At 50.3% G+C, this 22418-nt stretch overlaps 2 protein-coding genes across 3 annotated transcripts in view; one reads left to right on the top strand and one right to left on the bottom strand.

Annotated features, from left to right (window-relative positions):
* TMEM104 (transmembrane protein 104) overlaps positions 1–18070 on the bottom strand; it is a 34388-nt gene extending 16318 nt beyond the window's left edge. The window contains exons 1-7 of one of the 2 annotated variants that reach the window (XM_065735540.1): positions 18026–18070; positions 16643–16764; positions 14787–14868; positions 13758–13860; positions 13287–13367; positions 10422–10521; positions 9528–9636 (exon numbers count right to left, since the gene is read on the bottom strand). In XM_065735540.1, coding sequence (XP_065591612.1) covers positions 9528–9636; positions 10422–10521; positions 13287–13367; positions 13758–13860; positions 14787–14868; positions 16643–16764; positions 18026–18070 — 642 coding nt within the window. Of the gene's footprint in view, positions 1–9527; positions 9637–10421; positions 10522–13286; positions 13368–13757; positions 13861–14786; positions 14906–16642; positions 16765–18025 lie in introns of those variants that run through there. The other variant, XM_065735542.1, reaches the window with a different exon arrangement.
* Positions 18071–18648: 578 nt separating this feature from the next.
* On the top strand, positions 18649–21843 carry NAT9 (N-acetyltransferase 9 (putative)). The gene is made up of 6 exons (XM_065735567.1): positions 18649–18725; positions 19230–19339; positions 20383–20523; positions 20730–20789; positions 20975–21069; positions 21151–21843. Exons 1-6 carry the CDS (start codon positions 18649–18651, stop codon positions 21295–21297), a joined length of 630 nt encoding a protein of 209 aa, XP_065591639.1. The 3' UTR covers positions 21298–21843.
* Positions 21844–22418: the final 575 nt, after the last annotated feature.

Genomic DNA, 22418 nt, shown 5'->3' with positions numbered 1-22418 from the left:
CGAGGAGGACTGTAATTTCCAGATCCCTCCACAGAGCAACAAAGTCACAATGGAAGGAGGACTCAGCCGCCAGACATCCCACAAGCAGTATTTATGGATAAGGAAAGAGGGCTGGTTACGCTCCGAGTACAGCAGACATCTGCTGCCACAGCAGCGCCAGTAATTAACGCTCCGCTCCTGGGACACCTGGCAGCAGCTCACACTCATAACTCACACGGAGCACACTGCCAGCACCACCACTCCTCGCTCCCCTTCCTCCCCAGCGTGCTAAGGTGGGAGCACGTGTCCCTCGGGAACCAAGCTGCTGTCACGAGCTCCTGCCAGCAAAGGAAGTGGTGTTTCACCCGCCCGCAGGACAGAGGCCACCTCCTGCGATCCTTGGGACAGTGCTGTCAGCACTTCTTCCAAAAGAAGACTTCCTGCGAGACACAAGAAGGTCCCCACGGCTCCGGAGCTGCTCCACTGGGTGGAACCAAGTTCGCAGCGATGCTCCTTTCCCCCCTCTGAGCCACGGCAGGGCTTCTAAAGCTCTTAATGAGGCTGGGTCAGCTTCAAGTTTTCCAGACTGCAAAGAAAATCCTGGAAAACTGGTTATTCTTCCTCCCAAACTGAAAAAAAAAGCCAGGCACAAAGTCATTCAGTGCAAGGATTGCAGTCCTTGGCACACCTGGGTATGCAGGATCACAGCCAGCAGCAGGCTTGCATGCACTCTGGGGTAAATACAATTCCATAATCATTTCTCGCAAAAAGAGAAAGATGGAGGCCAGCAACAACCCCGAGGTGACTGGCACCTAATTTTTCATCATTGCAGTATTTATGGCAACACCATTTGCAGCATCTTGTAATCACTTCAGTGCCTCCTTGACCCCTGGCTCTCCCTTACTCTGCATCTCCTAATTGCATCTGAACAAGAGCAGGGAGGCAGCAAAGTGGATGGATGCAGGAGAGCAGAATGGCTGCTCTGCGACACTCGGAAGGACGGCAGAGCCAGGTCCAGCTGTCCCCCAAATCAGCAGCTTGCTGTGACCTCTCACAGGCTACAGAACGGGCATCCTCCTCCTCCCTGACACCGGGGGAGATGGGGACTCAAGGTTACCCAATTCCCAATTTATTAGCATGGTTCAAGAAATTAATGAGTTCCCACCAATGAAGTCTGAGGGCATAATCGTTAGCACACAGACACCACGCCAAATCCCTGCACATTCATCGCCTCTCCTTTCAGGGCATTGGCAACTCCAGCTGTGTTTGTATCGACCCCAAAAGCCCCTGGGTTAGACAGCACACAGCCAGGGAGACACGGACCAGCACAGCACAGAGGGCCCTGAGAACGTGTCCAGCCATGGAGCACCATGGCTATGGGGTACGTGGGATCAGCAGGGACTGCTCCCGGAGGCCACAGCACCGTGGCTGGCTCTGCCACTCAGTCATCATGGTTTCTGTTTCCCCTCGTGAACTTCTTGAATCTCACAGAACTCTCAGCTGCCTGGAGGACGCAATTTCATGGACAGCATCATCCCAATCACTGTGCATTGTCAGCCTGGAATTGCCTGGAGGAAAAGGAAACGTCCCACACTTCCACTGCTCTGCAGCAGCACAAAAACAAGAGAAAGCCACGCTGCCTGGGGCCAGCAGGCAGCTCCCGTGAGCTCAACACATGCACCGGGCTGGTGCAACAGGCCTCAGAGATCAGATCTGCCTGAGAGCATTATACCGAGTTCAACTTACAAGATAAATCCCAGCTGCATTATTTGTATTTATAGTCCTGCTTACAGAAGCATGAGCCACGTGTGGGATTTGCTGATGTAGTCCAAAAATCCACATTTTTGGACAAGAACGTCAGTGATCTCAACCAGACATAATGTGCAATTTAGGAGGATGTTAAGAAGTTGTAGACTTATTTAGGAGCCTAAAGAGATATCATTCTGCTCAGAGCTTCTTCCCTCCGCTGCCTCTGGCAATATTTAGGGTGGCATAACTGCAGAGATCTGTAGCCCTGGTACTTTGTGTGTTAAGGAATTAATGAAAATTTCAGCCGGGGAAAGATCAGGACTGCTGCCTTTCTTGATGACAGTGCTGATGAAGTCAGGCAGGCAGCGAGGTCAGAGCTCTGCTTAGAAACAAGAGTGATGTTAAGGGGCCAAGCAAAATGCTGCAGAAAAAGAGGTCTGTATTGAACCAGGCAGGGCAGCACTCAGCCGACTGAAGAAGTCTCCTCCAGCCCTGGTTTTTAGGATCTGGCCTCCATCACTGCACCAGGAAAGCATTTGTAACTTACTTTCTACAGATGTATTCCCAGATTGACAGATCAATGGACCTCCTGGAACAGGACAGGAATTTCTAAAGGCCCCTTTACAGCCCTCCCAGCTCGTGCAGAGCACCAGTGATCACCAACAGATATCAGTTCTGACACCTGCCCCACTCAGGAGAAACTGGGCTTACCTACAGAACAGTGCCAGCTTTGGTGCCTTGCTACCCAAGTGTGTTCACTCCAAAGGACAGCTTCATTTAGAAGGGAAGCAGCAGCCTCAGCCCTGCTGACAATGTCTCTGCTGGGCAGGGAGGGCTGTAGTCTGAACACAAACAGCTTTGGCAAATTGAAAACTGCAGAAGTGCACAAAAGCAAACAGACGTCCAGAGCTACTTCTGTACCCAATTTGCTCACAGGATTTGCTTCGAAGGCTTATACCCACCATCCATCATCACATAAGCCCAATCAAGCACTGAAGTGTGCAGAACGCTCCTGTTAGTGGAAGCAGTGTGCATCTGAGCTCTCCAGAAGCTTCTACCAGTCACACCAGTGCTCCCCTTAGGGCTGGTAGCACCCGCAGTGCATCTGGCCAGGCACACGACCAGTGTCTGCACGGAGGGACAGCCCAGCAGCACTCCTTCCTTCCACGCAGTGCCTGCAGCCATGCACGAGCAGACAGCTCTGCGCAGAAAACACATTTCAGTCCCCTGCACTATTGATTTTACAGTGAAAAGAGACAAGCTAATCCTTTAAAGTTAGCAGCCTCGATCCTGCAGTTCCTCCTCCGCTGTACCGAAGGCCGCTCTCCTCCCAGCTCCAGCGACAGGGAGACTTGCCTTCCACCAGATGTTTCTTTTAGTCCAAATCCAATCGGTTACAAGAAAGGCAGGAACAACAACAGAAGACACAAACACACTCACACACCAGAAGCTGATCTCTCGTGCCACCTTCACAACTCTATGCTCCTTCCTGCCACTCCTGTCCGGTCAGGAAACACCTCTTACAAGACCAGTTACTATCCAAAGTCCCCCTTGTATTAGGAAACAAAGTATTTGGGAAAGCCTCTGAAGCAGCTCGCCTGTCTGTCACAGGCACATGATGAGTGAGCAATGGAGAGGATTTACTGACGAGCCCACGGAAGAAGAATGGACTGGGATGAAGGAGACAGGATTGATGCCATATTAACAAAGCTGTGTGCCAATTTCAACCTTATTAATTCCACAATAAGAACGCTGAGAATTGCCTCCCTGTCCCACACCCAGACACCATTTATTTCAAACAGATGTGGCTCCTATCCTTCCTCAACCACTTCAGAGAAAAGTAACTTAACTGAGCTCCCTTTCCAGAGCTGATCAGCTGGGAGGCATGGGGGGCTTCCACGAGCCCCCAAAGCAGGCTGCAGCCAAGCAAAGCTGCTCCCTTGAGGCATCTGTAACCAACCGTCAGTGCTACTGATGCTCATGCTTAATGCAGTGCCAGCTCCGATCCTGCCACAGAGGCAGCTCACAGCTCAGGTGCCTGTGCATACAGAAGTGGCACAATACTCTGAATTCTTTGCAGAAGATTTCTTGCTTTCAAAGCTTTCAGAACAGGATCTGCACATAGGAACAGAAGTCATTTTTGCACATTTGTTTCTATTTCCATATCAGTACCATATTAACAAACATTAGAATGTTTGCAGTAAGGAATATAATGCAATAAATCTGGCAAGAAGGTCTCACTGTGAATGACTTGCTGCACAACACACTGGGTAACATGCTAATAGCATCCCAGCTGCATCCTTACCATTACTGGAAGCTGTAACACTACAATTTGATTTGTTTAAACAAGATGATGGCTTCCCCAGTAGGGTACACCTCCATGAGCCTGCCTTCCTCAGGCTGTTGATGTAGTCTACCTGGACTTCAGCAAGGCCTTTGACACGGTCTCCCACAGTATTCTCCTAAGGAAACTGGCAGCCCGTGGTGTGGACAGGTTCACTCTTCTCTGGGTGGAGAACTGGCTGGAGGGCCGTGCCCAGAGGGTAGTGGTTAATGGAGTTAAGTCCAGCTGGCGTCCTGTAACGAGTGGTGTCCCCCAAGGGTCAGTTTTGGGGCCCATCTTGTTTAATATCTTTATTGATGACCTAGATGAGGGAATTGAGTGTACCCTCAGTAAGTTTGCAGATGACACAAAGCTGGGAGGATGTGTCAAACTGCCTGAGGGTAGGGAGGCCCTTCAGAGGGATTTGGATAGGCTGAACAGCTGGGCTGAGCAAAATGGGATGAGGTTCAATAAGACCAAGTGCCGGGTCCTGCACTTTGGCCACAATAACCCCATGCAATGCTATAGGCTTGGGGCAGAATGGCTTGAAGAATGTAGAGAGGAAAAGGACCTGGGGGTGTTGGTTGATGCTCAGCTCAACATGAGCCGGCAGTGTGCACAGGTGGCTAAGAAGGCCAACAGCATCCTGGCCTGTATTAGAAATAGTGTAGCCAGCAGGAGCAGGGAGGTGATCATCCCCCTGTACTCAGCTCTGGTGCGGCCGCACCTCGAGTACTGTGTTCAGTTTTGGGCCCCTCACTACAAGAAGGACATTGAGGCCCTGGAGCGTGTTCAGAGAAGGGCAACAAAACTGGTGAGGGGCCTGGAGCACAAGTCTTATGAGGAGCGGCTGAGGGAGCTGGGATTGTTTAGTCTGGAGAAGAGGAGGCTCAGAGGAGACCTTATAGCACTCTACCACTTCCTGAAGGGGGGTTGTGGTGAGGAGGGGGTAGGCCTCTTCTCCCTGATAAGTAATGACAGGACGAGAGGGAATGGCCACAAGTTGCGCCAGGGAAGATTTAGATTAGACCTCAGGAAGCATTTCTTTTCTGAAAGAGTGGTCAGGCACTGGAATGGCCTGCCTAGGGAGGTGGTTGAGGCACCATCCCTAGCGCTGTTCAAGAAGCGTTTAGATGAGGTGCTTAAGGACTTAATTTAGTAGTTGGGTAGAGATAGTGATAGGAGGATGGTTGGACTAGATGATCTTGTAGGTCCTTTCCAACCTTATGAACTTATGAACTTATGAACTTATGAACTTATGAACTTATGAACTTCCCTTCCCCTAGCTTACCCTGGGAGCTCAAGGCATCCCAAACCTCGACTGATGTGTGGTGTTACCAGCCCTCTCTGCTCCAGACGTCTCAGCAGCTACCTTCACCACTGCTGGCTCTAGACAGCGAAACCTGTAAGAATAAATATCCAGGAGACAGCAGCTGTGACCCACTTATTACCGGATGCTGCTGCAGGGCACAGCTGAGGAAGGCAGGGCAGGGGAAGAGCACTTGCTGCAAAGAGAACGAGTGGAGCAAACCCAGGTGCCCTTGGACAAAGCCCTCGATTTGCAGCACTGCTCCAGCTCTGCTTCTCCAGCTCCCAGTTGGCCGGAGGTGGCTCACATCAAGCACAGATGTTCGAGAGCTGTCATGATGGGTCCCCTCAAAACCACTGGGAGGCTGAAAACAAGATCTGTTCAGAGGATAAGAGCCCTGGGTACCTTTACACAGCGCGGGAGGAGCACGTTCACATGCCATGCACCCAGGAAGAGAACCCGAGGCACAAAGCAGCGAGCTCCCACCTGCAGCCGAAGGGGGCCGGGGAAGGCAGCACTGTGCAGAGGCACACGGAGATGGATCTACATCAACACTTATCAGTTCAGCCTTCGCATTTGCCGATTAAGTTCTGCTGGCACCGAGCAACCGTATGTGTCCTCAGCCCACCTCCCACCCCTGCACAGCCTCACGTGGCTGCAGCCCGGCATTCGGATCTCAGTGTCAGGCTGGGGTGACATTGTCCCCTTCTGATGAGGGATGGGAAGTGCCGGCGAGCTCGCTCATTTTATTCACTGCACAAGCACGTTTCCAACTGGGATAATCTCCATTAAACCATCTGCGCTCCCATCTCGGCCCGGCCCACACCCGCTGCGCTGCCCGCGATACTGCAGCATCTGTGAACCTGTAAAAGCAGATCCACGTCCCTTCCCATCAGCTACAAAACCAGCAGAGACTCAGACAGAACAGATGCATGGGTAGCACTGACACTCTACTGAGCCAGGCTACCAGGGGCACCTGTGCCAATGCCTCTTTCCCAAAAGGTGTATGGCTTCCCCTGAGAATAAACCATTCCCATTATGGGAAGACACCACGTCCCATACTGCCAGAAAAGGAGGGTTGAGAAGAGTAGAGATTGTAGCTACAACGGCCGCCCTGCTGCAGAGCTGCACTGCTTGCCAGGTCATGAAAGCATTCTGGATCAGACACTCCGAATGGCCGCTGATTCCCAGCATTATCTCTCTTATTTCAGTACCTGCTTTCTAGAAATTCTAGAAATTGGAAGAGAAAGACCAGAAGTCTTCTAGAAGAGAGATCTGAATCTCAAACCCACTGCCCCTTCCCCTCAAGTTGACACAGAAGAAGCTGAGCTGACCTTACAGAGAGGATGATAAAGAAACTGCACTGAAGAGAGAACCCAGGAGGACAGAGCACTGCCCTGAGCACTGCCACCTCGGGACTTCAGTGCCGAGAGCACGACAGCGCTGTGTGATCCGAAGCAGAGCTAGAACGCCATCGATCTGCTCTTAACTGCAATGAGTGCTTGCCTTCAACAAGGTCACCAGGCCATCTGACACATGCCTTCCTCCCATCCAGCTCACCCTGCACGCTCCAGCCCTGCCAGGCTTGGAAGTGCCCTGCAAGGCCTTCAAACCTTCCAGGATGCCTGAGGCGCGAAGGGCAGGCGAAGAGCAGCAGCAAGAGATGGGCCGGGAGCAGGGGATTATTTCAGCACTTCCTGCACTTGCCCCCACTTATTTACTGTGCTAGCCCTTATTTTCCTAGGCAATTTACAAACAAGCAGCAAGATACCCATTTGTTCAGACAAAGGTTAATAGGGGTCTAGTGGTTTCTCACTTCGGTGAGAAAATCTGGAGCAGCAGTAAAGACGCTGCGCCGACGAGCAGGTCTCAGGAGAAGGATTTAATCTGTCTAAATATTCTCATTATGTATGTTCTTCAGCTTCCACTCAGTGATCAGAGCCGAGGCCGCTTCCCATGGCTTTTTGGGACAATAAACCATGAAATAGGATTTTTGCATCAGTCATTCTTCCCCTCTCCCTGCAGAGGAAGAGTCAATGTTTAAAACAGTTTGTTGTTGTTCTCGTTATTAAAAAGAAGCCAGTAACGGGAGAAAAAGAGTCAATAGGATGGAGGCAGGACAGATCCTTGGCAGACAGGAGGCACTTGGCACAACAGAGCTACTGGCACCATTTCTGCAGAAAGCCTCAAATAGAATATTCGCCCTGGTAGTCCAAAAAGGGTTTCTGTGGGGCCACGCACAGAGTAAGAGATACAGCACTGCATCCAGAGACCTGCTTCAGAGGGAGCAGATTCCAGATACGATCACCATCGTGCTCCAAAGGCCGCTCAAACTACACAGAGCACAGAGACAAAGCGAGAGGAGGCACCGAGCCATGGGGGAACTCTGCCTGCAAGAAGAGATCTTGTTTGTCCACATAAACATGGAGCTAGAGTTATTCCAACAACAAAGTTTTAAAAGAAAGTGAGAGCCAAAACACAGCAAGTTCTCAAAGGCAATTCCCCCAGGACCCAGAAAACTAACCATGATGCTCTTGATGCACCCCCCCTCCTCACCCCTCCAAGCTCTTTTCCCCCACAGACAGGCAGCTTTCAGATTCCCCTACACGTCCAGGACTCCACTTCTGCACAAGAAGCTCAGACAATGTGAAGAGCTGTAGCTCCCTGCATTGGAGAGAATAGGGAGACAGCTCTGAAGCCTTGCTCAAACATCCAAGAAATACTTGTCAGAGCTCCCACATTACTCCATTATGGAGCACTGCGCCCCAAACCCTACCCAGCTCAGAGGTGATGCTGATCACCAGCAGCCTCCTGGACACAGCAACGTGGGACAGCCCCTCCCCCCAGTAATCCAACACTGACTTATTTCCTCCCACAAGCAATCCCTCCCTACTTGTAAGGAGGAGCACAGAAAGGCACTGAAACCCTCTGCTCAATTACAGGGCAAGAAGGATTAACCACTACCAAAAGGCTCTGCAGATATTTATTCTCCAAATCCACACGAGAGGAGACAAACAGGAAAGCATGCCCCAGGGGCTGTGTGCACAGACAGCACATCCAATGCTTCGTTTTGTTGGCTTTTCATGGGGCTTTTTTTAATTTTTCAGGTCTTCACAATTATCTTCATGAATTATGGACATAATATCTGAGAGACACGGGCAATAATTGATGCACGCCTGCTTTCTCTGCCTGGCTCGTTCTGCTGGGTCAGGCAGAGTTATTGAGATTCAGGGCAGAAATCCTCAATCTTGTGGAAATTTTAAGGAAGCAGATCAAGACAATTTAATAAAGCAATAATACTTCTCTTAAATAATTAACTAGGCTTTGACATTCAGTAATACTCCCGAATCCCAGCTCTTACTTCTGCAATAATGCCAGGACAAGCACACTCAGATGTGATCCACCACACGTCCAAAACATACCAGCTGCTACATGGCTTCACATATTCTCAGCCTGGGTTTCTCTGTGCACACACAGATCTCCACACAGACTCCTCACTTTATTCTTAAAGTTCCCACTGAGACCTCTAACATTGCCGTCCAAGATCCACACCAGGCATTGTTTGCACACCTTCTCACTTTGCTGCAGGTACGAGCACTCAATCCTTGCCAAACATGAGTGAAGTAGTGCCTGTCATCCTCTGAGAAAACCTCGGCTTCACAGCAGAACCACAGCACAGTCATAAATGCTGTAGGGAATCCTGAACTAGTCAGCAAGATATTCCCAAAGCAGCACAAAGCACTGATGCTAAGCACCCCTTTATACCACCTCACAAAGAGCAGAGTTTCCAGCAGCAGAAACAATCTTACAAAGAATGCACTCGAGGGAGGTTAACATACTTGAGTACACTGAGAGCAATTTCCTCAAAACAACTTCAGCCACTAAAAACACCCCTTTGGTACAAACACATCACCACTTCAGCAACAGAATAGCGACCATGGGGAGCAGAAGTCTACTTCAGATCAGAAAGATCACTGTAATGATGAGCCACCACAACACAGCCATGCCAGCCATGCTGGGAAGAGGTGCCTGGCTAATAGGGCCAGACTGAACCAAAAGCTTCACATCCCCATTACTCACACACACATTATCTCAAGGAAAAGAACCCTGACCAGCAGAAAGAAAACGTTAAGGGAAATAAAGGTCATACCAGTTTCAGAAACTTACCAGATACAGCCTGTAAGCATCAATCCTTCGAATTGGCCCCCAGCACTTGTCTGTATCATTATACTTCGTGCCATCTCCAACACTGCAAGAATGGTTGCCAATGGCACTGCTGGAAAAGGAGGAGGGAAAAACAAAAGACAGTAATTAATTCCCAGCAGACGCCTTCCTGTTCAGTGCATTCATGAAAGAGGAACAGTCAGAGGCCCAAGCTATGCTTCTCCCCTCCCCCCATGAGGGCACACACTCCTTAATTTCTGGGCCATGTAGCACATCAAGTCACTGAATACTATGCACTTAAAGGCAAATTCCTCCAATGACCCCAATCACTTGGAAACTCAGACTAGCAGAGTTCAAGCTCAGATAGGGGTCACCAAGGTTTTCCATTTCCAGGTCTTGAGACCAGGTACAGCCCAGGCTCAATCTAACTACTCTCCTTCATTGGTTATTTCTTAGCAGAAGGAAATTGTCTCAAGCCCAGAGCTCATCAGGTAAATGCAGCCAAGTAGTGCCACACTCACTGCTCACAGGTTGATAGGCATCACACTTCTCAGCTCATAACCAGAGACAGAGAAGCTAAAATATTGCACAGGGAACACCAATCAAACCAGAGAACAAGTCTGCAGGGTGCAGAAATTAGCGGCACTTCACACATCAGGACTGAGGAAATCAGATCAGACATCCAACAGCTAAACTTGCAGCAGGCACTCGTGTGGGGCAGCCCCCAGCGGGCACTCGTGTGGGGCAGCCCCTTCCCAGCCCCGAGTCCTGACTCATTTCTCCACTCCAGTCCTCAGGAGGAAGAGCCGATCCCAGTCAGACTTATCAGCCCACCAAAACCAAAAACCTGCAGTCATTTTTGCTACTGCCTCTCTGCACAGCAGGGAGCACACCTACCAGGTCACCTGCATGAGGGACACCGGCACCGCCGCTGCGTAGATTGCCAGGTCCCCGTAGAGGTAGATGATTATGCAGAAATAGAAGAGGTTGACACCCACTGCAGGAGAAGGAAATATTTTTAGTGAAATAGAGTACACAGGATTCTTGATCTTTACACTCTACATTAACAAACCACAGAACTCTTTCAAGGTCTTAAAATCACAATTTCCACAGTTTACTTCTGCAGTAAGCTCCACACAAGGGTCACGTCAGCAGCACACAGAACTTTGGTGCAGCTCAAGAACTGAAAAGAGCTGACACCTCAGAGCTGAGCTGCCTCACTAAACACCCTCCCTTCACACCAGGCACTCATTTAAGCCCATCCTACAGTCACCAATCAGCACCAACAGGTCTCACCTAACTCATCTGCCAGATGAAACTGTCAACCTGCAATTTCTTACAGGTTCCCCTTTGTCTTTTCCCCCACCCACCTCTACAAAACATTTGGGATGACTACACAGCAAAGGAGGCTGCATCGTTCTGAAGACAACAGCAAGTTACAGCCAGCTTCCTCCCAAAAAGAGCTGGATATTGTAACGTGTGTAACGTGTAATTGATGTGTGACATATCACAAGATCCACTAAGCACAGGAGCACACAGACTGGGAGCAGATTCTGCTCTGGGGATCTGCTACTGATGTCAGGTCTCAGACGCTCCCTAGGGAAAACAAGGCTCGCATGACAAACTGCAGCAGCAGCACCAGGTACCCAGCAGCACAGTGCACCCTGCTGCAGCACGGCTGTGGGAGAGGCAACAGCCCTCTCACAAAACTCATGTCCTCCAAAGGCAGGAACACTTTATTGCCAATTCTTTTATAAACTGCTACTGATCCTCCCTAATCAATACTTTCATTACTGGACAAAAAATGGGAAAATCAATGATTTCCTGTGGGGATATAGCATGATAGATGTGCCCAGAATCCATTACTGGGATAAATGACTGCTAAGTCCCAGAAGAAAGCACCCAACACTGCAAATAAGAAAAAAAAAAGCAACCACTACACCAAAAAGCAGTCCTTCGGAGCCAGCTCTTCTGAAAGAGCACACGTACCATCACAGCCTAAGCTGGTCAGCTCCCTTTAAGAAAGCAGACAGTCTGAGATGGAGATTTATCCCCAGCTTACCTCCCAGGACTGCAGATTCAACTCCTGTCAGATTGTTTAAGGAAAGAAAGCAAGAAAAAAGAGCAGAGGACGATAGACATCAGAGGCTTTAAGGTCTATTGCAAAGCCTTCACCAGCCCTTCCTCTGAAGGGTGCGCAGCCCACAGAAGCTTTGGTTTTGTATCTACACTTTGCATATTGTAGGAAAAACCCACTCAACCATTTGCTAGCTGTCAAAGTGCAGAGGTTGGTGCCTGGAGCCAGGACTTCCCTAGCATGGCTGTTTCTCTGCACTATGCAGCAGCAACTGGTCAGTGAGCAATCACTCCTCGTCAGAGCCTTGCTGTGCAACCATCAGCAGGAAGCACTTCAGCACTGATCTGCAGAGGGAGGTACTGAACCCATCCCTTCTTGCAATGGCACAGGTGACCAGAGAATGTCCCTGAAAGAGGACCCAGCAACTGCACATCACTAAGCACAGTGGAAGGGAAAGCAGTGAAGTACAGCTGCCCCAGCCCCTTCACTGTGCACACCTTTCATCTCCTCTCACAGCAGTCACAAGCTGCATGTCTATGGTGTGCTGCTGCTCCAGCTGACTCCCTGCAGGGATTCATCCCTTCACATCAGGCCAAGTTGGTCCAAGGGAAGATCCTTAACATAGAAACCAGATCACTCACTAAAGCAACATTAAGATCAGGGATTAAGATGCAGAACACTAAGCAGTTTACATCACTTTGCTGGGAAATCTTCAGCAGCACCAGAGGCCGTGTATTCCCAGCACCCTCTACTGGCTGAGCAGCATTTAGCACCAAGGCAGAGAGGGCAAGTGCCCAGCACCCAGCTCCCTTGAGGGGTCACTGCCACGTCCCCCCGAATGAGAAGAGGCCTTCTGAAGCCTGCTGTCCCACCAGCAGCCGAGCAAGCCTTTATAGCTGAACGCCCAGTGACACTGACTGGCTGCGTTATACCCCTTCTCTCAAAGCAAGACCTAAATACTACTACTCTCCAAATGACTACTGAGGGAGAGGGAAGCATCTGCAGTGTTTTACAGACGGCAAGGAACACAGGAAAACTTGTCCAAAGATCAGCTAGCTCAGTACAACAGGCAAGATTAGGAACAAGACATTTCTATATCTCCAGCACACAGGCAAGTGTCTCATCCCTGTAAGGTGGCCAGTGAAGGAGAGAAAATGTTACCTTCCCCAAGAAATGGGACCTGACAGGCTCAAAATTGCACATCTATAATGTCTGATGATTTTCTGGCTCTGCACACCACTTCAAGTGTACTCTTCATCGAGTTTCAGAGTCATAGCTTGCATTTCTATTATACACAGCAATGGATATGGTTTTATCACAGTCTGACTATGAGCTTGCTCCCTAACACACAATCAAAGATACTTGACAGCAAAAAAAGACATCTGCCTACGATGTGCTCACCAGGAAACCTTTCCAATTCGTACCCTTGCACTCTGGGTGACAAAACCCCACCAGGCACTTGCAGTTGTCAGCTCTCCCCAGAAGCTTCCTGTCCTTCAGATCGAGGCTTACAGGGTTCAGGGGAGACCAAACACCCTGTTCCCAGATGGGACCAATGACCTCTACTGCTGTAGGCAGTTGAAATTCAGGATGCAAATCCACACTGAGGAGCACTCAGATTTAAGGAAAACACACACACAATACATGGCAGGACGAGAAAGGACTTAAAAACACGAATCACTGACCTTTATTGAAGAACATGGAAGCCATCTGGCCCATCTCCACTCTTTCTGTGATTTCAAAGATATTCGGTGAGCCACGTCTCTCTGGAAGTCGAAAACAAAGTGTTTCAACCCATTCCTCCAACAAACCTGGAGGACATCAAGAAGCTCTACGAACTGCATGAAGGTCAGCATGTACATCTACCACTCCACAGCTGCAGAGTCACTGGCCCAATGACTCTGCTGAAATTAAAGTTTTCAAAGAAAGGTACCTTCATCTTAGTGACCTAGAAAGAAAAGATCTTTATCAGACTGCAGAAGGTAAACTGAATTCTCAATGAGTCTTATCTTGCAAGTGCTAACAACTTTGGGATGCAAACATAGAACTAAGGGCAAAATGGACAGAAGAGTCCAACTTCACTTCCTAGAGCCCACCAGAATGCTACCTGCAAAGGGAAGGTCTGAAAGCCAGTGACAGCACGAAGCAGGACTTACGGACTGACAGGATGGGCCGTGTCTCTGCTCGCTCATAGCTGTCGCGGAGGAGAACATCACTGTCAGACACTCCAGAGGAAGAATCCTCATCCTCATCATCCTCCTGGAAGGAGAGACCAGACCACTGCTGAGACTTCCTCTGAAGTGGAAGTCTCACAACACAAGCTATGGCACCACCAGCACTGCGGCCTCACTTCCAGCACCTCAAAGAAAGAACCCAAACCTGGCTGGGCATACAGGCCAGCAAACAGCAGCAGTGCCAGGGAGCTCACAGCCCAAACCTGGGAGAGCAGAACAAGTACCAGGAGAACAGGCTCAGGTGAGTGACACCTAGTGACCTAGGAGGTCATACACACAGCAACGGTGTCCAATACACACAGTGATATGAGATATAAGGAAATGAAAAAAAACTTGTGTCAGACCTACACAGTTGCAAAACTAGTTAAAAAAAAAAAGAGTCCAAACATTTTTATAGCCAGTCAGAGCAGAAATGCCCATCTTGTAACTCCAGCCCATTAATACTTACAGGTGGGAATCTAAATCAGGCTAAACAATTATGCCTCTCACAGACCCCAAAAAGCCACTAACCCAGAATCCAGAAAGCCACAAGTAAATTTTACAGCAAAAACATACTTCGGGGCTGTCCACTCCCTAGAATACATCCTTACTGGCAGCAAGGACGTTCCTGCCTGCCCCAGTTAAATGACCTCAGATAAGCAAGGATTTATGGACACTCCAAATGGCACCAGTGTATTGGCTGCCACCTCTCCACACTCACTGAGCAACGCCTTCGGGGCAAGGCGAGCACAGTCAGAAAGATGTGAGCAGCACCAGGGATTTTTCAAAGCTGGAGCAGAAAGTCCTGTCTTTAATGAGCACAGGGAACTAACAGCCATATTTCACAAAGCAAAGTTGAGTAGAAATTAATTCCTTTAATGGAGTTACTAATGAGGAAACACGGAGGAATCTCAGGCAAGCCTTACATGGCAGAAGAACTCCAGAAAAGTGGAAAATTAAACCCATACAAACCTTGCGTTTTTCCATTCTCTTCCATCGCAGTTGGGCATTTGCAGCAGCCATGGCTTCCACCACGAAAGTAGTTGTCATATAGCTTGAGAGAGAAATTCAGTCAGCATCAGGAGTAGTGGCTAAAGTGACAGAATTATTTTCACTGTTTGTAAGAGTTAACAAACCACACAAAGCTACCTACACCACCTTACCCCCCTACGCACTGCCTGTCCGCGGGGCTCTCATCAGCGTGCCATTACCTTCTCTTCTTGGAGAAGAGGGTGTTCAAACAGAGAATAAAATGCAGTAAAAAAAAAAAAAAAAGCACGTGTCTTTACATATAAGGAGACATTAAGTAACTGGAAAACATCTCGCTAGTGGTTTTGTGGGTTTGGGAAGTCAAAGGGAGCTTTCCCCTGGTTAGAAAGTAAGCTTCCTTCCCTCTTTTAGGAAGTTTAGGGCACAAGACTAGCACAATATTATTACAAAGTTTACCCATTACAGCCCTTGGCAAAGGTACAACACCACCCTAAAGACTGTCACAAATGGCATTAGAAGCAAAGCAGCAATACAAGGTCAAGGGGAAGACCACATATGCCTGCAAACAGCCTGCTGCAGGGGCACCATTACAGCACCCATGGAAGGAATGTCACTATCTCAGCTAAACAGCCCTGTAATAAAAAAAAAAGTCAGATTAATCTTATTTAAGGCTTTAAAGTGGTTTCTCACTGTTTCACGAACTGGACTCATTTGTCAAACTCAACTTTGCCAGAATGAGAGCAAGCAGCCCTCTCCCAGGGCCTACGTAGCAACTTCTTCTTGCATCGAAGGGCCCTGGAGGGCAAGAGGAAGTCACAAGCACCAGCACTGCAACAAAAGCAACAGGGCAACAGCTCCTGGGGCTCTCAGTACTTCAAGCTGTGCTTTCAGTTCACTCTGCTGTGGATGGAGCACACGGATTTGGAAGCTCACACTCTTGTGCTGGCCTTGAAGGCTCATCAGCTAGTGCTGCATTTCATAAGATAAATTTACATTTTTCAGCAACTACCTGAAAAGATTGCTTCCAAATCTACCAGGTACCAGTACTGCCATAGTTTACGTTTTAATCAAGCCTATGAAGCTTTGAGGTGGGGAACGTGGAAGCATTAATACAATTACTATTGAGCATGGCTACCTCTATAAAGCAGAACCTAATAGATTTGAAGAGCACTGCCTCCAAAGGCACATCCAAACTGACAGAACTGTCATTCACAAGAAAGGAACTTCTAAACTCTGTTTTTACAAACAGCAGGAGAGGGATTTTATTCTTATTTTTAAACCAAGCCAGAAGCAGTTCTATTAATAACCAGAGAACCTCAAGCTTGGATATCACTGCTGTATCAACAGTCTTCAGCACCACCTGCTGCTCCAGCGAGGACACACATCTGGGCAGAAGCACCAAAGTCATGAGACCAGCTCCAAGACCTCAATCCAGCAAAGGGCAAGGGGACAAATGGGTCCAGTAATGCAGCAGTTTGTTTCCCTAACACACTTGCAGCTATGCAGAGCGTTCCCAGAAGTCGGGGTAAAACAAGCCTGCTTCCCATGTGCAAATCACAAAATAGATTAACTTATGTCACTTACAACCTGGATAACAATGGGAGAATTGATCAGTGACATTGGCAAACATTTCCAGAAGTCTCTGGACTAGAGAAGAAGTCTTTCCCATCAGACAAGACATGGTTTGCACGTATCCCAGGCAGTCAGAAAATGAATCCCTCCAAACTAGGTCCACAGGTGACACAGCTGCAGAGATCAGGGCTCAAACAGCAGCAGGACAGGATCACTCAGAAAAGCAGCACTGCTCTTACATCTAACTGAACACACACACATCCTACCTCATAAAGCCCAGGAACATCAGGAGGACCAGGCTGACGAGCCACCCTGCCGTCGCAAAGGCCTTCGGCATGGTGAGGGCTCCCGTCCCCACAATGAGGTTGAACATGTAAACCAGGCCAACCTGCAACCATCCACATAACACAACATGAATTCACAGCTGTGCCAGAGGTCACCCACATCACCTCACAAACAAACAGAGAGAGCACTGTGAGCAAGATAGGTGCGAGCCGTGCCCGAGAGAAACACAGAGGACACTGATAACCAAAGGGAACAAAGCAATTGACAGCACATGTTTTGAGAAACTGATATCCTTTCTCTATTTATCTAATTCTTAAAGTACTTTGCTATCTTTCAAAGTTTGGAAGCACATGAGCTTTTCAGTTGCTTCCAAACCTTGTATCTTTCTGTCAGAAGAGTTCTACAGCACTGTAAATTCAGCTGAACTCGGGATCAAGAAATGCCCCAACATTCATTGCTGTTTTTTGTTGTTTTAAATAGAGGTCACTCTCTAGAGGAAAGAGTCAGTGAAGAGCTGTGTCTGAGAACACTGTTTTGAGTGTGGAGAAATGAACATCAGGAGAACTATTTCCTAGAAATCCTGCAGGAGCTGCTGTCCTGCATCCACTAACAACAGCACAGCAGTCATCCTCTGATGGTTCTCCCAGGACAAAGATCAGCCACTGCAGCCTGTCAGAACTTCTCTCCATTCAGCCAGCACAACTGCCATTCCCTAAGCACATCTCCTGCTCCAGTGCCCAGGGCCATCACTTCACTGAAGGACTCTCAAATAAAACGCTGAGGTATTTCTGACTTCGGTGAAGTAGGCAGGGATGGGAGTGCTGACTGCGTATGCAGTGTAGCTGGACGGCTTCAGGGAAAAAGTGAAAGCACTCTGAGATGAGACTCCAGGCCATTCCTGGAACACTAACACGACATAAGAGCTGGCAACATCCACCCTTTACAGTCCAGATGTCCCAGCCGCTGTCTTGCTCTCTGTTCTCTCAGTTGTGGCCCATTTCTGAGTCCTAATTCCCAATTACTCTGCATTCAGTCGTTAACACGAGGATAAAAGTTTTAAAGTATTTGAAAGCCAACAACTTGCACCGATGAAAACATTAGTGAAGTACAAGAGGGGCAGGCGGAGAATACAGGGCAGGACACTGGCCACGAAGCTACCCTCAGACATTTCAAAACTACATCTCAGACAGCAGCCCTGCGGTCCAGGGATGGATCTGTAGTGCTTACAAACAGCAGTGGTAAACAGCCTCGGACCTCAGGTGAGGATACGTGCACAGGGCAGCGGGGAACAACACAGCCCGCCGAGGGAAGAGGACCTGGGAAAGGCCTCTATGGCAGCAGCAAGCCCCGGGCACGGTACTCACATACGGGGAGTAGAGCTCTCCCGTGTCCGTAATGCCGCCGGCCATGGCGACGGCCGCCGGGAGAGCCGCTCAGAACGACGAGGGCACGTCCAACTCGTGCGCGGAACCTGCGGACAAAGCACAGCACCGCGGAGCTCCGTCAGAGGAGCGGGAACTCCGCGCCGCCCGTCCCGCGCCGCTCCGCTCCCTCAGCCGCCGCAGCCCCCGCCCCCGCCCCCACCCGGCTCTCACAGCGCACGCGTGGCCCGCCAGGAGCTGCTTCCGCACACGTGACGGGCCGCTACCAATAGGGAGAGGAGGGTGCGAGCCGCTCTCCTGCGATTGGGTCTGTGCGTTCACGTGCGCGCTGAGGGGGCGGGGAGAAGGGGGCGGGGCGGTGACGAAAGCACCGTTCCGCGACGGGGAGGGGAGCGTGGTTTATGCGCATGCGTGCGGTGCCGCGTGCAGCGCCGGTCAGCTGCTGTCAGCTGCGTCTGCGCACACGCAGCCCTCCGCCCCGCCCCGCCCCGCCCCGCCCCCCCGCGGTGCGCTGAGCGCCTCCGGCGGACTGTGCCGCTCCGGGGTCCGGACCCGCAGGGGGCGGCCGTGAGAGCGCTGCTGTCCGTGCGCGGAGCCCCGGCGCCATGAGGATCAACCGGGACACCGTGCTGCAGGGCGAGAAGGTGACGCTGGTGCCGTACACGTCGGCACACGTGCCCCGGTACGTGGCCGCCGTCCTCTGCTGCGCTGTGCGCGCCGTGCCCCGACGGCCGCAGCGCGGTGCGTGCAGCCGGGACGTGTCCGGCACTGCGGGGCGGGAATGGCAGCGCTGCTCAGCGCTCAGCAGTGCTCAGTGCTCAGCGCTCAGCAGTGCTCAGCGCTCAGAGCTCAGTAGTGCTCAGAGCTCAGCACTCAGTGCTCAGAGCTCAGTGCTCAGCAGTGCTCAGCGCTCAGTAGTGCTCAGCAGTGCTCAGTGCTCAGCTCAGTGTTGCGGTATCGGCGCCGCTGTGAAAGCAGCAGAACGTTGTGCTCCTGAATCAGGCACTCTCGGTGGTGCTCTGCAGACAAAGCTACACGGCCAGCAGGTTTTGCTGAACGCTGGTTCCCGTTGTGTATAAAATTGAGGCTTGCAGATGCTTTTAGGCAGCAGTGAATGCCAGGCTGGCGTTTGTAGGACAGCTGGGTGGCTGCAGTCGGACGGCAGCGCTCTGGGTCTCTCTGTCAGGTACCATGAGTGGATGCAGTCAGAGGAGCTGCAGCGCCTGACGGCTTCGGAAGCCCTGAGCCTGGAGCAGGAGTACGAGATGCAGCGCAGCTGGAGGGACGACGCGGACAGTGAGGGCCAAAAATGCTTTCTGAGGGCGGGGGGAAGGGTGAGGGGTCCCTTCTGTGCTGGAAAGGACGCTCAGTGGGCTGAGAGTGCCCGGTGAGTGGGTTTGCTAGCAGCCAGAGCGGGTGTGAGGCTCACTGCCATCAGCAATAGCTTTGCTGTAGTGCTGCAGCACGTTGGCTTACTCTGTCCATCTTCACGGTTTCTGTGCTCTGTGGGTCTCTGGGTTCTCAGAATTTGGAGTGAATGATGATGGTTTGAAGCACGTGGAGCATGTTTATGGTAACCAGAGTGTGTTTGCAGCCAGTACACACACAGGGAGTTAGAGAACATCCAGGGCTGCTGGTGTCCTTCTGGTGTGGCTTTTCAAAGATAACTGATTTACTTTGCACTGCATTATCTGATGAGCTGCTGCTGTTGCACATTCTCCACTCCCCAGGCCTGACTGTCATAAAAACACGGAGGAGAGTTGTATTTATCCTTGAGAAATGGAATGGCTTTATAATTACCTAGTTGAGATGTGCTGTCTGAATTGGTTCCCTGGCTGTATTACAGGTAATGAATCATTGCCCATAAAAGCCTCGTGCAAGTACAGTGAGCAGCAGAGTACTGAGGCTGGCAAAGGTCTCAGCCCGGAACGTTGGTCTCAGCCGGCGTTAAAAGCCTTGCTGGAAGCAGCAGTGAGTCTGACTAGGTGAATCACCGAGCCTCGATGTCTTGAGCACCAAACAATTCCTTGCCCAGACTTGCTGCAGAGAGATAAAGCAGTGAGACCTCAGTCAGGGAGCGAACATTTCCATCTGCTTTCATGCTCGTTTGTGGTCTTGTGTCTGCAAAAGCCTTTGTTCTCACAATGGGTTTCTCAGAATGTTGCACTTCCAGTGATGGTGGTGTATGCTTGGCACGGAAAGTTCAGTTATTACCACTTCCTCTCTGTTAACATGCGGAAGCTGCAGTTACTTTGTCCATTGCATGCCCTAACTTTCACCCTTTGGTTCTGTGTCATTCTTAACATGCTCTAGAAGTGCTGTGTTTTTGTTCTCTGCAGAGTGCACCTTCATCGTGCTGGACACGGAGCGGTGGTGCGAGCAGGCACGCGGGGATGAGGACTGCATGGTGGGAGATGTGAATCTCTTCCTCACTGACACTGAGGATCCAGCTTTGGGGGAGATTGAAATCATGATTGCAGGTAAGGTTCTGCTTGCTGTCCCAGCTGAAGGCAGCAGCAGACGGATGGCACTTATTGCAGCTTTTTGTGCTCATTGCATTACCTTGGCTGCTCAGCCCTGAGTGGCATCCATTGCTGATCTGGGTCACAGTCTCTTTGAAGAGCGTCCAGCATGGCTGCTTTGTCTCACGTAACAAGGTGCTGATTTCTGCAGCCCTCTCTTTCAGAACCCAGCTACCGTGGCAGAGGATTTGGCAAGGAGGCAACTCTGATGATGATGTCCTATGGTAAGGATGGCTCAAGGCAAGGAAATGGGCATAAAGTTCTGTGCTTCTAGATCACACCACATTCCGGGTGATGTACGTGGGGTATTAAGGGGAGCATCTGCCTCAGAATTTGCAGCCCTGAGCCCTCGTAGAAGCAGCAGCCAAGCAGGTAACAGTACTTTTTGTCTTTCTGGTTTCTTTTGTAGGAGTGACAGACCTGGGAATCACCAAATTTGAGGCTAAGATTGGTCAGGAAAATGAAGCCAGTATCTGCATGTTCAAGAAGCTTCACTTTAAGGAGGTGTGGTAACAGCCCAGCTTCCACCCAGTGTGAGCAGTGTTTGTCCTATGGCTGGAGCTCTTTTTCTTCTGTGTGATACAGGTTTCTGTGAACAGCGTTTTCCAGGAGGTGACACTCAGGTTGGATGTCAGTGACCAAGAGAGACAGTGGCTCCTGGACCAGACAAAGCACACGAAGAGGAAAAGCTACATGGGAGCGAAGCTGGCAGCTGAGGGTCCAGAAACCTGAGACAGAACCAGGCAGCAGCCTGGCTTCCAGGGAAAGGAGGCTGCTGTGAGGGCTGAGCAGGACTGGCAGGGCTGCACTTGGCTGTTTGGGTCTGTTTCCTTTGTTGTCTTCTCCACTTTGTTGCAACAGCTAAGTACACTGCCTGAAGTTTGGACCTGGAGAAGAGCTGCTAATTCACAGCCTTCGTTACGAATGGCTCCATGACTTCAACATGCTGTTCCAGCAGGGCCTAAATCCACCAGCAGTTAATTGATTCCTGGCACAACCAGTTTCTGGACAAGCAGCAACCCGCGTGCCTGCTCCTATTGCTCTCAGAGCAGCACTCATCACTGTTGCAGAGGAAGTCTGAGTGCTCTGGTAGCTCAGCCTGACCTCTATTTAATAACAACAATAAAAAATAAAACTCTGAGGTACCTCTGAAAGCAATTTGGGAGCAGTGGGGATTTCTTTGGTGAAATTCTGGTTAGAAGGTAGAAAGGACAACAGCAACTCCTTGGACCTCCTTTTTTATGGGGTGTGGAGGTGAGCACTGGTTCACCCTTCACACCTGGAAGTGAGGGGCTGGGGAATTAGGAACACCTGACTGCTCCCTGTGCTCAGCAAAACAGCCAGGAAATTATTCTTAGAACCAAAGATGACACTCCAGGGAGATAGCACAGCCCTTCTGAGTCCACCTGAAGGCAACTGATTCAATAGCCTGATTAAAGTCACTAACACCAGTCAAGTGAGACCTGAGCACAGTGTCTGTGATCTCTACATGACCGAGGGAGCCAGCAGCTGCAGGAGGCTCTGGAGACAAAAACCTGCTCTGTTCAGAGCTGTGTTGATGCCTGTTCTGTGTGCGACCTGGAGACCTCAGGCCATCAGTGAAGCAATGCTTCACTTCTTGGGTCTGCTGTTAGCACAGCAAGGAGACAGACATCTGAAAAAAGGTAGAACAGTGGACTTTCCTTAGGGCAGCTCAGGACTTCCTCTGTGAAGCCTGGGGGGTGTCTGCTGCTCTGGGGGTGCAGGGCAGCATCACTCCCTGGGGCAGACAGACACCTTCAGGGCAGGAATCAGTGCATGCTACAGATGAGGTCTGGGTCCGTTTCCAAGGAAGATGTTCTTGGCTGACTCAC

The sequence above is a fragment of the Cyrtonyx montezumae genome, unplaced genomic scaffold (genome assembly GCF_038088225.1).
Source record: "Cyrtonyx montezumae isolate F1298 unplaced genomic scaffold, pur_monq_1.0 scaffold_19, whole genome shotgun sequence".
In the NCBI taxonomy this organism is placed as follows: Eukaryota; Metazoa; Chordata; class Aves; order Galliformes; family Odontophoridae; genus Cyrtonyx; species Cyrtonyx montezumae.
Note: the sequence above shows the minus strand (reverse complement) of the source record. Positions and strands in the feature narration are given on the sequence as shown.